Genomic DNA, 12778 nt, shown 5'->3' on the forward strand with positions numbered 1-12778 from the left:
GTCCTCCGAGCGCGATGCCCTAATCGGGCTCTTCCCTGAGGGAGCAGTTTACGCTCCTCCCGCACACCTAGTGTTTACAACGGTATGCGGCCACACACACCGTCGTCCTTCCCGGGGTTACTTGCTGAACGGTTCGAGCTCCCACTCTTGCAGCCCGCAACCCCAGAAGCCCCCTTTTAGTCGCCTCAAACGACAGGCAGGGGATACCGTAGCCCTATTCTAGTCCCGAGACTACAGGGACAACATGAAGTCCACCATTTCTGTGATCAGATATGCGCATGGTGGTTACGCACCACCAGCCATGAAGGTTTTGTCATGTTTAAAAAGGAATGCGCTTTAATTAATATTGATAAACTATTATAATATTTTTGACAAAACTTAAATACGTGTAGGTATGTTAAGAATAACGTAAATAAGCGTTTTTACAGACAGCAGGATTTCACAGATCCAGATATACTCTTTCTTGTGTAAATCTTTAGGCAGCTGATACACTAGCGACACTCATCGCAGACAACCATACTACATGTCGTTATCGATCAACGACTGACCACGGTTACTGGTGACTGTCCGACTACTGTCGCCCGTCGACACCATGAGGTGTCGCTCATGTAGTAGCTGTCGCTAGTGTGTTAAACCCCTAATCATACTTTGGCATTTGTTAAATCAAAACAGGTGAAGCTTAAACGTGCTAAATATTTTACTCACTGCAAATATAATGTATTGATTCGTATCCAAACCTATCCAGTATCGTATTAGCTCGGCTAGACGTTCTCGCGCATGCATATTTGATGCAAGAGAGGCTTAGTCACTTTTATCGTGGAAGGTTTTCTGAGTTGCGACTAACTCGATTGTGTAAATGGAATTCGAACCAGTTTGAAATCGATTCTTGATTCTACGTTTAAGGATATTTATGTCTCACAGGATATATCCTATAAATATTCTTTGGTAAGTGACAGATAAATTATTGAGTGTGAGTGGAAATATTTAACTGATTAGGTACGATTGTTTTTATTACGATATGATATTGGCCAATTAATAAGAACGAGGTTATTTTGTTAGACATTCTTTAGAATTATTGATGACTCTTTAAATGGAGTCCATAGTCGATCTGACGTAGTTTTTAGGTTTGATTATTATTTTTTATATAATATAGGAGTAGCAGACGAGTACGCAGTCCACCTGATGGTAAGTGGCTACTCCTGCCCACGAACATCTGGAATCAACCCAGATAGGATTAGATATTCTTACCTGAGGTCGACCACAGACGCCGCTATACCCTGAGGACTAATCTGGAACGCCTCGGAAAAGTATTTCCGCCACACTCTTCAAAATGAAATACAGCAGCGTCTAACACTGCTGTTATTAGGCAGAAATAGATGTGGCCGCCGGAGTCGAACCACAAAGGGTTCTACCACCTTCAAAAGATTATAAAAACAAAGTAACGGTTTTAATTAGGCCAAAACATTAGAAAAACATATGCGGTGCACACAGGCTTAAATATAGAAGAAGGCTTAGGCCAAAGTCAACCACGTTGGCGAAGTGCATATTGGTAGACTTAAGAGCCATTTAGATGGAGAGAGTTTCTCGCACATTTCGGGTCGTAAGCAACTATCACAAGCAATAATCGCCATAAAATAATCGTATCAAAATGTTTACACACAAGCGAGAACTAAAATCTCGCCTACGATTATGTCATACGAGACTCGCATATGACTTATCGCCAGGCGATAATGGCCTATGTTTGTTTACACGACGAAACAAATCGTAAGATTCTTGCTTTATATGAGAATCTCGACTTGTATAAACACAATCTCTTATGACATATTTTGGAGTTCGTGCGAGTATCGTACAAATCAGTTTGAATTGTTTTCAGTGCGAGATAGCGCATTCGAGTTTAGTGATCTAATTGTAATTCAAGACACAACGTGTTAGATGCCAAATCATTTCTTCTCGCTGTCCATTTTTTAACCCAATACCTTTTATTCTTTGTCTGTTTAAATACAAGAATTAATCAAACTCTTTCCATCTAAGTGGGCCATTACCTGAGAGATATATAAAAAAGTTCCCAAGGGGAAATCTTTGCATTGCTTTGCTTGTATGCAGATATTCTAATGATTTTTTCCCTCACCAGTAAAGAAAGCGATAATTAATTTCTTGTATACGCGCATTTTGAAAATTCGGAGGCATAGGATTCGAACCTCAGACCTTTCGATCGATAGACCGATTTGCAACCAATGGGCATAAAGAAAATTTTCTATTTATTATATTAGTCTATTTTATTATAAAATACTACAATACATTAGCATTTGCAAGTTTTATACCATATTTTACCATTATTAACTAATCATATTTATTTCGAAAGCAAAATACAAAACCAAATATCGTCCGTCTCGCCAACTCTGAAAATGTTCTCAGAGAGGTATCATAACGTATTGTTTATTGTTTAATTAGGCTCGTATTGATGAATGCCTACATTATCTGCGCACTCGGCCGGACGCCGTAATTACATTGATTTATGGACCATTCCAACTAATTCCTTGTAACGTTGTATAATATTACATAAATTGCATAATATTGCCAATAATACGCGTTTAATGGCGTAATGTGCTATTAATAACATAGAACAAAAACACGCTCACACATACAAACACGCACACACGCACACACGCACAAACACACACACAAAAACTTACTTGCATATATATCATATTAGCAGATATATTTTGAAATGATCCCAGGAGCAATGTAGTGTAGCGGTGATCGGTGAATTAAATTTTAATTCCCAAACCACCTCTAGGGGACGGGAAAAGCTGCAGCTGCAGTCCACCTGATGATAAATGCCTCCTGCCACCCATAAACATCTGTAATCAACCCGAGATTAGATTAGATTCTTAACTGAAGTCGGCCACCGATGAACCGTTACGCCAGATGACTAAGCTAGAATGCCTCGAAAAACTAGCTTCCTTACCACACCCTTCAAACCAGAACACAGCCGTTATTAAACAGAAATAAGTGTGACGTTGCCGCCGGAGTCGAACAACATAGGGTACTACCATCTTCAAAAAGTAGCTGGAACTTATAAGTATCATCATCATCAACCCATTACTGTCATACTGCTGGGCACGGGTCTCCTCAGAATGAGAAGGATTCGGCCATAGTCCACCTCGCTGGCCAAGTGCGTATTGGTGGACTTCACATACCTTTGAAAACTTTTTTTAAAGGTTTCTCCAGTATGCAGGTTTCCTCACGATGTTTTCCTTCACCGTTTAAGCTAGTGATAATTAACTTTGAAAAATCAGAGGTGCGTGCCTGGGATTTGAACCTCGGACCACTCGATCAAGAGGCCGTGTTTCTTAACTACTAGGCTATCACTGCTTTTGAGTATATTTTTTGGAAAGGAACAAATGATTGTGATTTATCGTATAATACCTACTTAATTCATAAGAAAAGATAATCCCGTAGCAGCAGGAGCGTAAGAAGATTCGAGTCTTATATGAGTTCATTTTCCTTTATTATATCCAACAAAGGCAACAATGGATCTGTGGCATAATTCCGTGGCGGCCCGTTGCCATGGCAACCGGCCATGTGGCAAAATATCTGATGACGTGGCGCGATGTAATCGCCTGTGACCTTTGGGATTATAAGACCTCAGTTTGGTCATAGGCGGAAGCGACTAAAATCTGTCTACAACTACAAAGTACCCCGCTGCTTTGCCCGCGTTTAAAAAAATAACATGACATACATACATATACCTGAAGTACCTTTATTTGACAGTGGTGCCATCTGTCGAAAATTGTCGCACCAACACAGAAACCTTCGTGGGCTCATGCGCAACAACTTTGCAAAAGAAAAGTGCCATGCATGTTTACGATTCTATAAAAGACATACAGACAAACATTATTTTTTATATATATAGAAGATAAAGACTGATTGACTGATTCATCATCGCAGAGCCTAAGTTGCTGAAGATAGAAGCGTGAAAATAGGGCAATACTTTCTTAGTCCACAACTGGGAAAATATTTTTTGATATTTCACCCCTAATGAGGTTTTATAGAGATTAAAAGTTTCTTTGAAAATCAGCCAAATTAGAAGCTAGTTCTGTGGGGACTTCCAGCTACTCGTCAAGAGATGTCGCCACGAGTATTCTGAATCACGCTATCGAAGATTTCTAAACATCTTGTACGTATACAAGCTTTAAACTGAGACACGTTGAAGCACGGCTGTTCCCCGTCATAATTACTCGTACCTAGCTCGGCGGGAGATCTCCCTTTTCCAAAGTTCAACAAAACTTATTAACAAAACTTAATCTTTATCTTAAGTTTTAATCAATTTTGTCCCCGATTAAGTGCCATTTTCTATAAAACTTAATCACGGCCATGTATCCTTAACATTACCTTGACTTAATCCTGTTTTCATGTAGGAATTTTGTATAGCCATTTAAAGATGAAATCTACAAAGTGGTTATAATATGATTGTTAGTTTCAAGATTCTTTGAACACGTAAATTTATCTTTCTTTAGTCTGTTATACAAATTTTCTAAACATTTGAAATATTTAGGTTCTTAAGCAAAAATATTTGCTACATGGATTATGAGTACTTCGCTCTAAATATAAAGTAGATCGGATAAATCGCTCTAATAAATTGCTTGTGTTGCCTACCTTACAATACTTACATATAAGGCTCCATACAATAGACGAAAGTATTGTATAAGATCGGTCATTTCAATGTAGGCATACCTAGGCATACCTAATATAGCTTTACTTATTTATTGTTGGGAGCACCTACATTGAGTCCCACTATTGGTATATGTAAGTTATTGGCTAATAATAGCGGAAACTGATCTTTTAGAGCAGTGCTAGCCTAGTGATTTAAATTCAGCCCCTCAAACGAGGGGTCCGAAGTTCGAATCTCCGGCACCCATCTCTGAATTTTAAAGTTTACTAGGCCGTTACTTACACTAGGCTTTAGCTGCTTATTAGATACTTATCACGAACACAGAACCACGCATTGATCCACTAGCGGTCACCCATCCAAATCTCGACCTCGGCCAACGTTTCTTAATTTTGTTTTTCTGTATCTATAAACGGCGCTACGCTTTCCGGATAAACTAACCTAATTCTCGCTATCTCATTGATTCACAAGCGCTGAATGGGAACAAAGCCAATGTTACCATAACGCGGCTTAACAATAACTGATATAATCATTATTAACTGGGTGAATGTCATTATTGTTATTATACTCACTATTATCTTTGTAATTGTTTGCCGACTATAATACGATTTTGGTTATAATTGGTAAATCCGGCAAAGTACGTTTTGTTATGTGACTAGTGAAGTTCCCGTAGTCTAGATTAATATTCATTTATCGATAGTAAATACTCGTATAACTCGCATAGTGACGTCCCGTAGTCGAAATTAATATTTATTTATCGATTTTAAATACTCGTATAACTCGCATAGTGATGTTCCGTAGTCGAGATTAATATAAGCATAAATTTGTATTTGAAAATATTTCTATAAAGTCACTATCAAAAATAATGTTAATTCTGCGGTCTGTAAATTATAAATAGGATATAAGTTATCGAAAAAATACACACGTGCCAAAAAACATACAAAATTTAATAATTCATCTCATTTTCCTTGTACCTACTTTATGTTTTAGTACGCTCTTTTAATAGATATTCATACTTTGCGGAAACCTGTCATTAGGAGAATCATTCTTGGAATAATTTTAAAAACACATCTTTATGGAAATTTATTAATTTCAATAATTTATTTCTCTTTAAGGAAATTTGTCATTCTGAGAATACGTTGTTTTGGGAATTCGTTATTTTTGGACATAGTAATTTGTGAATTTATTTGAAATTAAAGCTTTAATTTTTACTTAAAGCTTTAGGTACTGCTATTCAAATTAATCCCCATATGAATTAAATTTCATTTTGTTTTGTAATATCTAATTTAATTTTGTGCTTATTTCAATTTTTTTCAAAAGATAGGTATTGCTCATTTTCTCTTCTTCTTTTGCGCGGTTTACCTATTTAGGGTAATTAGTGGAAAATTAACAGATTAATTTATTATTTTTAGGAAACATTAAATTCACTTTGTTTTTTTTTCTATTTTAATGAATTAATGACTGCATGAATGAATAAATAAATAAATAAATAAATAAATATCGATATTCACGTTCCAATCACTAAAAGTAGTTTTGTTTCCAGTCGAAGTTGAACTGCGAGGTGCTGTACGACGAACTGGCTTTCGAAGTGCGCTGGGCGGTGGCCGGGGACAGCATCGTGATGCAACTCGTCGCCAAGCTTGGTAAGTTCTGGGGGCCTACCACCATCTTTTCAAAACCATCATAATTCAGGACAGTTTTATTTCAATATTGTTTCAACATTTTTTTTTTCGTAACACGACCTTACGATTTTAAAACAGTTTTGTTTTATTAATGCCGAATGATGTAAAATAATGAGTAATTTGTCTATTCCTTATATCCAAGAAGAAATGAGACATAGAAACTAGTGTCATCTCTTTCGTACCCCGTTCATGATTGTGTTCCGTCATACACAGTTGAACAAACTTAAAATCTTATTCATTTTTGCTTATCCATTGTAAAAAACCGACTAATATTGTCATATTTAGCTTAAAAATTTAAATTTCCTGCAAAAAAATAATATATAATTTCAACCGACATCATACAAAACTGCTTATTGTAATATTATAAAACCAATCTTACTTTAACGAGTTCGTGGTACGAAATTTCCATGTATGATTGAAATAATATTGTTTTAAGAGATGGTAGTAACCTACCAGTTCTATCTAATAATAGCAGTAAGTAGTTTGAAGCTAGAACCATAGCTACAACTCTCTGAACACGTACGGTGTACACATATACCACCAAATAACGAACACACATTTAGGTGGTAGAACCCTTTATGGTGTGACTCCAGCGGCGCCACTGCCACAACTATGTCTGCCTTATAATAGCTGTGTTTAGCGCAGCTGTAATTTGGTTTGAAGGGTAAGAGAAACTTTTCCGAGGCATTCCGGATTCGTCCTCAGGTAGTGGCGCGTCTGTGCCCGACTTAAGGTTGTTTAATTTTCTCGGGTGCGACCCAAAAAAGGTTCACAGTTGAAGAAATGCAAAAACTACCGTTGCATACGTCAGCAGCCCCACTATATGATCCTAGATGATCGGCTACTCCATCCACATACTCTATTGTTAATTTTGTTTTTCACAGAGGATGGAGAATACATGTCCTTCGGTCCGTCCGGTGTGGAAACCAAGACACAGATGGTCGGCGGAGATCCCACGGTGGCGTGGGTCAACATGACCACGCTCAAGGGGAACGCTGAGGACTACTATCTGGATGCCAAGAGCCAGTGCGCTGGAGTACGGGGCTCCTGTCCTGACTGGAGACTTGGAGGGGTAAGATCACGAGAAGCACATTGCATTTTTTGGGTTGTGAACCAAGTACATTAGTAAGAGATCATTGCAGTCTATCTGATGACTAATCAATCTGGTGACTGCTCGAAGTACATAGTCTATACTGAGTCTTTATTGGATGGATGCTTTTTTATTGAGACGACACGACACCGGCATGGCACTGCACAACTCCGGCGGCTATTTTTTTATTTTTAATAAATACCCACACGACGGGCACTGATCTCTCTGTAAATAGAGAATTCGAATGATAGAACAAGTGAAAAAAATACACGTCAACTACTTTTTATTCTCACACGTGGAAAAGTATGTGTGTACACAACATATAATGTATGTATATGTACACATATACAAAATATTCCTCAAAGACAAGTCGGCGTCGGCAACAACATGTTGCTGTCGTGCGTTGTCAGTGAAAAAGCGAGCAATTTCCTAGAATTATTCGTCGACTGATGTCGTTACAAATAGCGTGTCGATGTCGTGCCGTCAAATAAAAAGGGCTCAAAAGTTAGTATTAAGTTGTACACGAAATCCTCGGTTATGACCAATTCTTCGGAGAGCTATACATTCCTATTATAACTAAAGTAGGATATGCGTTATATTAGAATATTCATGGTTTACCCCACGGCCCCGTCAGTAAACATGTCTACGGTAATCAGTTTACCGCTATTACCCTGTGCCATCGAGCCGCGCCAGGGGCGTACTAACCCCGTGAGGTCATAATCCAATCCTGGTATAATAGATTAATCTAATATACTCATAGATATTGTGGGACGACGGTGACCTATCTAATGCTAGGCACAGACGCTGTTATTTGTTTGCGCAAGCCTTGTATGTATTCGCGCGAAATTGCGCAAATTCCTTTGAAGAAATTAATTTAATTTTCAGTTCGGAAAGTTCAGTCGCCGTTGGATACTATGACCGTCAAGTTTATACTGCTGAGCACTTCTGAACTTGTTCATTTAAGATTAAAGTTTATTGAAAGTTTTATATTTATATTTTAGTAGATGAAGCATCCTAAATGTTTTAACTACACTTGACCAAGATGCTTTAATAATAATTGAATTAATTAAATTAAATACAAGAAAAATGCAGCTATCCACTTCGTATTTACTCAATGTAAATTTCCAACCACTTTTTAAAATATGAACTTACTAATTTGTGTTAACTTTTTACTAAGTTCACTCGTACTAGATCAAACTTGCGCAAGTTAATAACGTTAACGTGTGTAGCTGGCATAATGCTTAACATCGTATTGTTCGCCTCAAGCCCTGATCGTATCCACATCACAGACCCATAAACATCTAAAGTATCCAGGCTATTATCGCATCTATACTGCGTGTTACAAAGATGAGAATTCCGTGCGGTATTAAGTCGTGGAGTAGAACTTGTGGGGTGGGGTGTACAGATGATGTATGTAGGTGTAAGTTTGCTTGTACGGTGTTAAGACAAAGTGCTGAGCCTAGTTCACGATGTTGGCATCCTCTGTTAGTGACCCACTTGTAATACTGGAATGGATGAACGAGGGACGATGGGCTGTTGAGCTAAATAGCGCAGATAACATTATTCCAGCGTTGATAGGATTTTTAACATGGTTTTGCTATAACGCAGATACAGGGGTTTTATATTAGCGTTTACGACTAAAAATGAGAGGTTCTTGTGGTAAAACAACGAATCGTTAAGACAAAGTATAGTCGTTTATTATAATTTGTCGTAACACCCATTGTACCTTACTTAGCAAATAAAGATTATGATTATAACGAGTGAAAACTGGTATCAAATTTTTCGCTACAGTTTTCTGGCTGTCATTGTATGACGATTTTCAGTTATAAGAAATTTACATTTAGTTAATTTGAGAAATAAATTAGTAATGCTTATGTGGGTGTCAATCCTTAAAGCACCAGGTAATATGCACATTTATTTATTAATTCTATGTCATAAAAATCATCACAATATATATATAGATTGCTTTCGTAAATCTTTTCAAAAAAATTGTAAGACTGAAGGGAATTTTACAAGTAAGCAATTTAATTTTCCTTATCTTTTTACTCGTTTCCATACAATAATGAAGCAAGTCCTCGATCCCATATGTTTGTCTTAGCGCCGCGAAATGTTATACATCCTGCTCCAATTAAACTTCAGCGAAACTTAGTTCCAACGCTAATTCTTTTGGGAAATCGCTCGTGAATAAGAAAGTTTTGACTAAAATCGAATTTGGGCGAACTATCTCATTGTCGTGAAGCAAGTGAGGTCAAAGTCCTATTAATCACGTCGAATTTGCCAAGGAAGACTTTTCATTAAGTCGGAATAGTTTCTGGCGGTATTTTTTCCTAAATTATGAAAGTTGGTTTAATTACTTTTCGCTGACTTATCTTTGATTATTTCAATTTGAAATTTTAAGCTTGGTAATATCAATTTGTCAACTTGAATAGACGTTTCCTTTGTAGTTCTAAGAATTAAAGCTATAAAAATACCTTCCGTTCACTAGGATCTATTGGGAGATTTATTCGGAATTTTGTTCACAATGGTCCATTGGAGGATTTAAAGTTTTTAGTCCAACACAAATACTGTTTATGTCACCTCACCCGTTTTGTAGGTGCTTTTATTTTATTAACATTAAATTACATAAACAATATCAAATATTATGTTGCTCTCCTATTTTGAAGTACCTTTGGCCTTCGAAATATAATAGCATAGTTTTATAAAAACCACTTTTTCACCTTTAAAATAGTTTTTTACAAAAATAATTTAGATTTAATCCATCCTAAAGATATAGGTAGGTACACATCTTAAAGTTGTAGGAATAAATCTGCAGTCGATTAGCATCGTGGGCTATAGCGAATTCTACCAAGTTTTACTTGGCTAACGACCACTTATTCTGAAGAAGAGACCTGTCCAGTAACACAGTAAAGTATTCACAATGATAAAATCATATTATTTTTAACAAAACAGGAGAAAGCCAACTCCGTGCGTCTCCTGAACGCCGCCCTGGTGAATGGGTACTCCATCGTGACGTACCAGCGGCCACTCCGCGCCGCCGACTTCCTGGACAAGCCCATCTTCACCAACACCAGCCAGGCCATCATCTGGGCATTGGGACCTCTTAACTCGAAGCTGGAAGTGTCTTATCATCATCACTTTACAAAGGTAACATTGGATTCTTATATTTATACAAGACGATTTTTACATTCATTAGGATTTCCTGTGTCTTGGGTACCACGGATAAAAACAAAGATAAATATACAAAAACCACGACCTATAATAGATATTTAAACAGATCATTTAGATATCGGACTGGACGGGGAACGAACCCCGAACCCTTGAGGCGTCAGACCAGTATGTTGATCGATCCATCTCGCGAAGTATCAAATCTAAGCATGGAGTACAAAACTAATAAATAAATCTTGGGGAAAAAATTATAAGCAGTGCACGTAACTGTAAAAGGTACAGCTAAATAATAGCTACATACGAGTATATTATATCCCATTTCACATACATTCGTCATTAAAAAAAAAGATATTTGTCATCGAGCAACGATCCTGGAATTCATTGCAACGTAAAATTTAAAGCAATATACGGGTGAGACTAACCAAAAACTAGTGAACCAATTAAAATCGGAAGCAGACTAATTTGCATTTCCAGTCCGTTCCGACTAAGTTTACGATATAAAACAGAATTGGAATTAGCCAAGTTGGTAGCTAGTAAATTATCCAGAAATTATTGGCTATATTTCTGCCTTTTCCAGCCAGTCGTAGAATGTGTGCTTGGCAGAGTGCCGCGCGGCTGTCGGCCAAGTTGTGGATGTTGAGTACAACAGCCGATGCTAGTTTTAATGTCAATAAAGGGCTTGGAGGCTAATATTTGTAAATATACTGCAGGAATAGTGAAAATTTAAAGTAATGTAGTGAATATCTCTGTCACTGTTATATTAGAAGTAATTCTTAAGTTTGTAATAAAAGGCTCAAACATTTTTCACTTAATTTAGGCTTTGCTGGGAAGTATCTAGAGAACGAAATGCCAAGACTTTTTTAAATTTTAACGATATGAACTCTAGTTACGTGTAAGCGACAGCCCTACACGTTAAGGCTGCATCGCGCCAGCCCTACACCGTTCTCACGCTGCATCGTGCTTGCGCTGCATCGGGCCTTCGCGGAACGGCCAACGCTGACGAGGCGCGCAGGTGGCCGTCCCACGCGCGGGTGGCCGTCCCACGTACAGGTGGCCGTCCACCATGGAATCAGTTCACCTCCATCGCGGAAAGTGACTCGACCTATCCCATCAATTTATTTTTTAACCGACTTCCAAAAAGGAGGAGGTTACTCAATTCGACCGTATATATTTTTTTTTTTTATGTTTGTTCGGCGATTTTTTCACGATGCCGCGACCGATCGACATGATTCATACACCATTGTATGCGGCTAGTTTCACAGGGGGTCCCATTTCGAGGAAATTTGAAAATTTTCGCCAGTTTTCCCGGGAAATTGGAAAAACCCGATTTCTTTCTTTTCTTTCCCGATATAAACTTCAATAACTCGAGTATTTCTTAACCAATTTCAATTTTCTTTTTTTCATATGAAAGGGTGTTTTGTTGCGGTACTTTCCTACTATAACATTAGTATGCTCTGATGATTAGAACTTAAGTAATGGGGTGGAACTCATCATCACTACCCCTGCTTTTTACATATTTTATGACAACTTTCCTTCGGACCACTCAATTCTCATGAAACTTTAAATGAACATTGAGAATCTAGATTAACATGATATGATGTAAAATTCGACCTTCAACTCTTCAACCCTGGTAATGCTTAAGTGCCTCCTGCCTCAATCATACAAGTTGGCATTTGGAACTTATGGATATTTAATAAGGTTGATAGGTAGAGATATATGATGGAAAAATTGGCCTTCAACTCTTCAACTCTGATAATGCAGAGGTGCCTCCTGCCTAAACCATACAAGTTAGGCATTTGGAGCTTACGAATATATGATAAGATCTTTGAGTACATGTGATGGAAGATATGAACTTTAATTCTTCAATCCTTATGATGCAGAGGTGCCTCCAATGTAAAGTATATAGATTAGACATTTGTTGTAATGAAGTTGGTAGACAGAGATATATGATGAAAAATTTGACCTTCAACTCCTTAGATCTGATGATGCAGAGGTACCTCCAGCCTAAACCACATGAATAAGCCATTTAGTGCTTTCACACATATTTTACAGGTCCTAAGCAGGTACATGTAATGAAAAAAATGACCTTCAACTCTTTCACTCTGATAATGCTGGTGTGCTTCCAAGTTAAACCACAGGAGTTAGCCATTTTGTGCTTTCATATATGTA

General features: G+C 37.6%; 1 protein-coding gene across 3 annotated transcripts in view; it reads left to right on the plus strand.

The window, feature by feature from the left end:
* The window catches only part of Skeletor (DM13 and DOMON_DOH domain-containing protein skeletor), a 128399-nt gene that overhangs the window by 96730 nt on the left and 18891 nt on the right, over nt 1-12778 (plus strand). For all 3 annotated transcript variants that reach the window (XM_073077073.1, XM_073077070.1, XM_073077065.1), the window contains exons 7-9: nt 6216-6315; nt 7239-7426; nt 10394-10588. In XM_073077073.1, coding sequence (XP_072933174.1) covers nt 6216-6315; nt 7239-7426; nt 10394-10588 — 483 coding nt within the window. The remainder of the gene's footprint in view (nt 1-6215; nt 6316-7238; nt 7427-10393; nt 10589-12778) is intronic.

Source organism: Epargyreus clarus, unplaced genomic scaffold (assembly GCF_041222505.1).
Source record: "Epargyreus clarus isolate Ecla_fem2 unplaced genomic scaffold, WU_Ecla_fem_2.2 ptg000002l, whole genome shotgun sequence".
Lineage (NCBI taxonomy): Eukaryota > Metazoa > Arthropoda > Insecta > Lepidoptera > Hesperiidae > Epargyreus > Epargyreus clarus.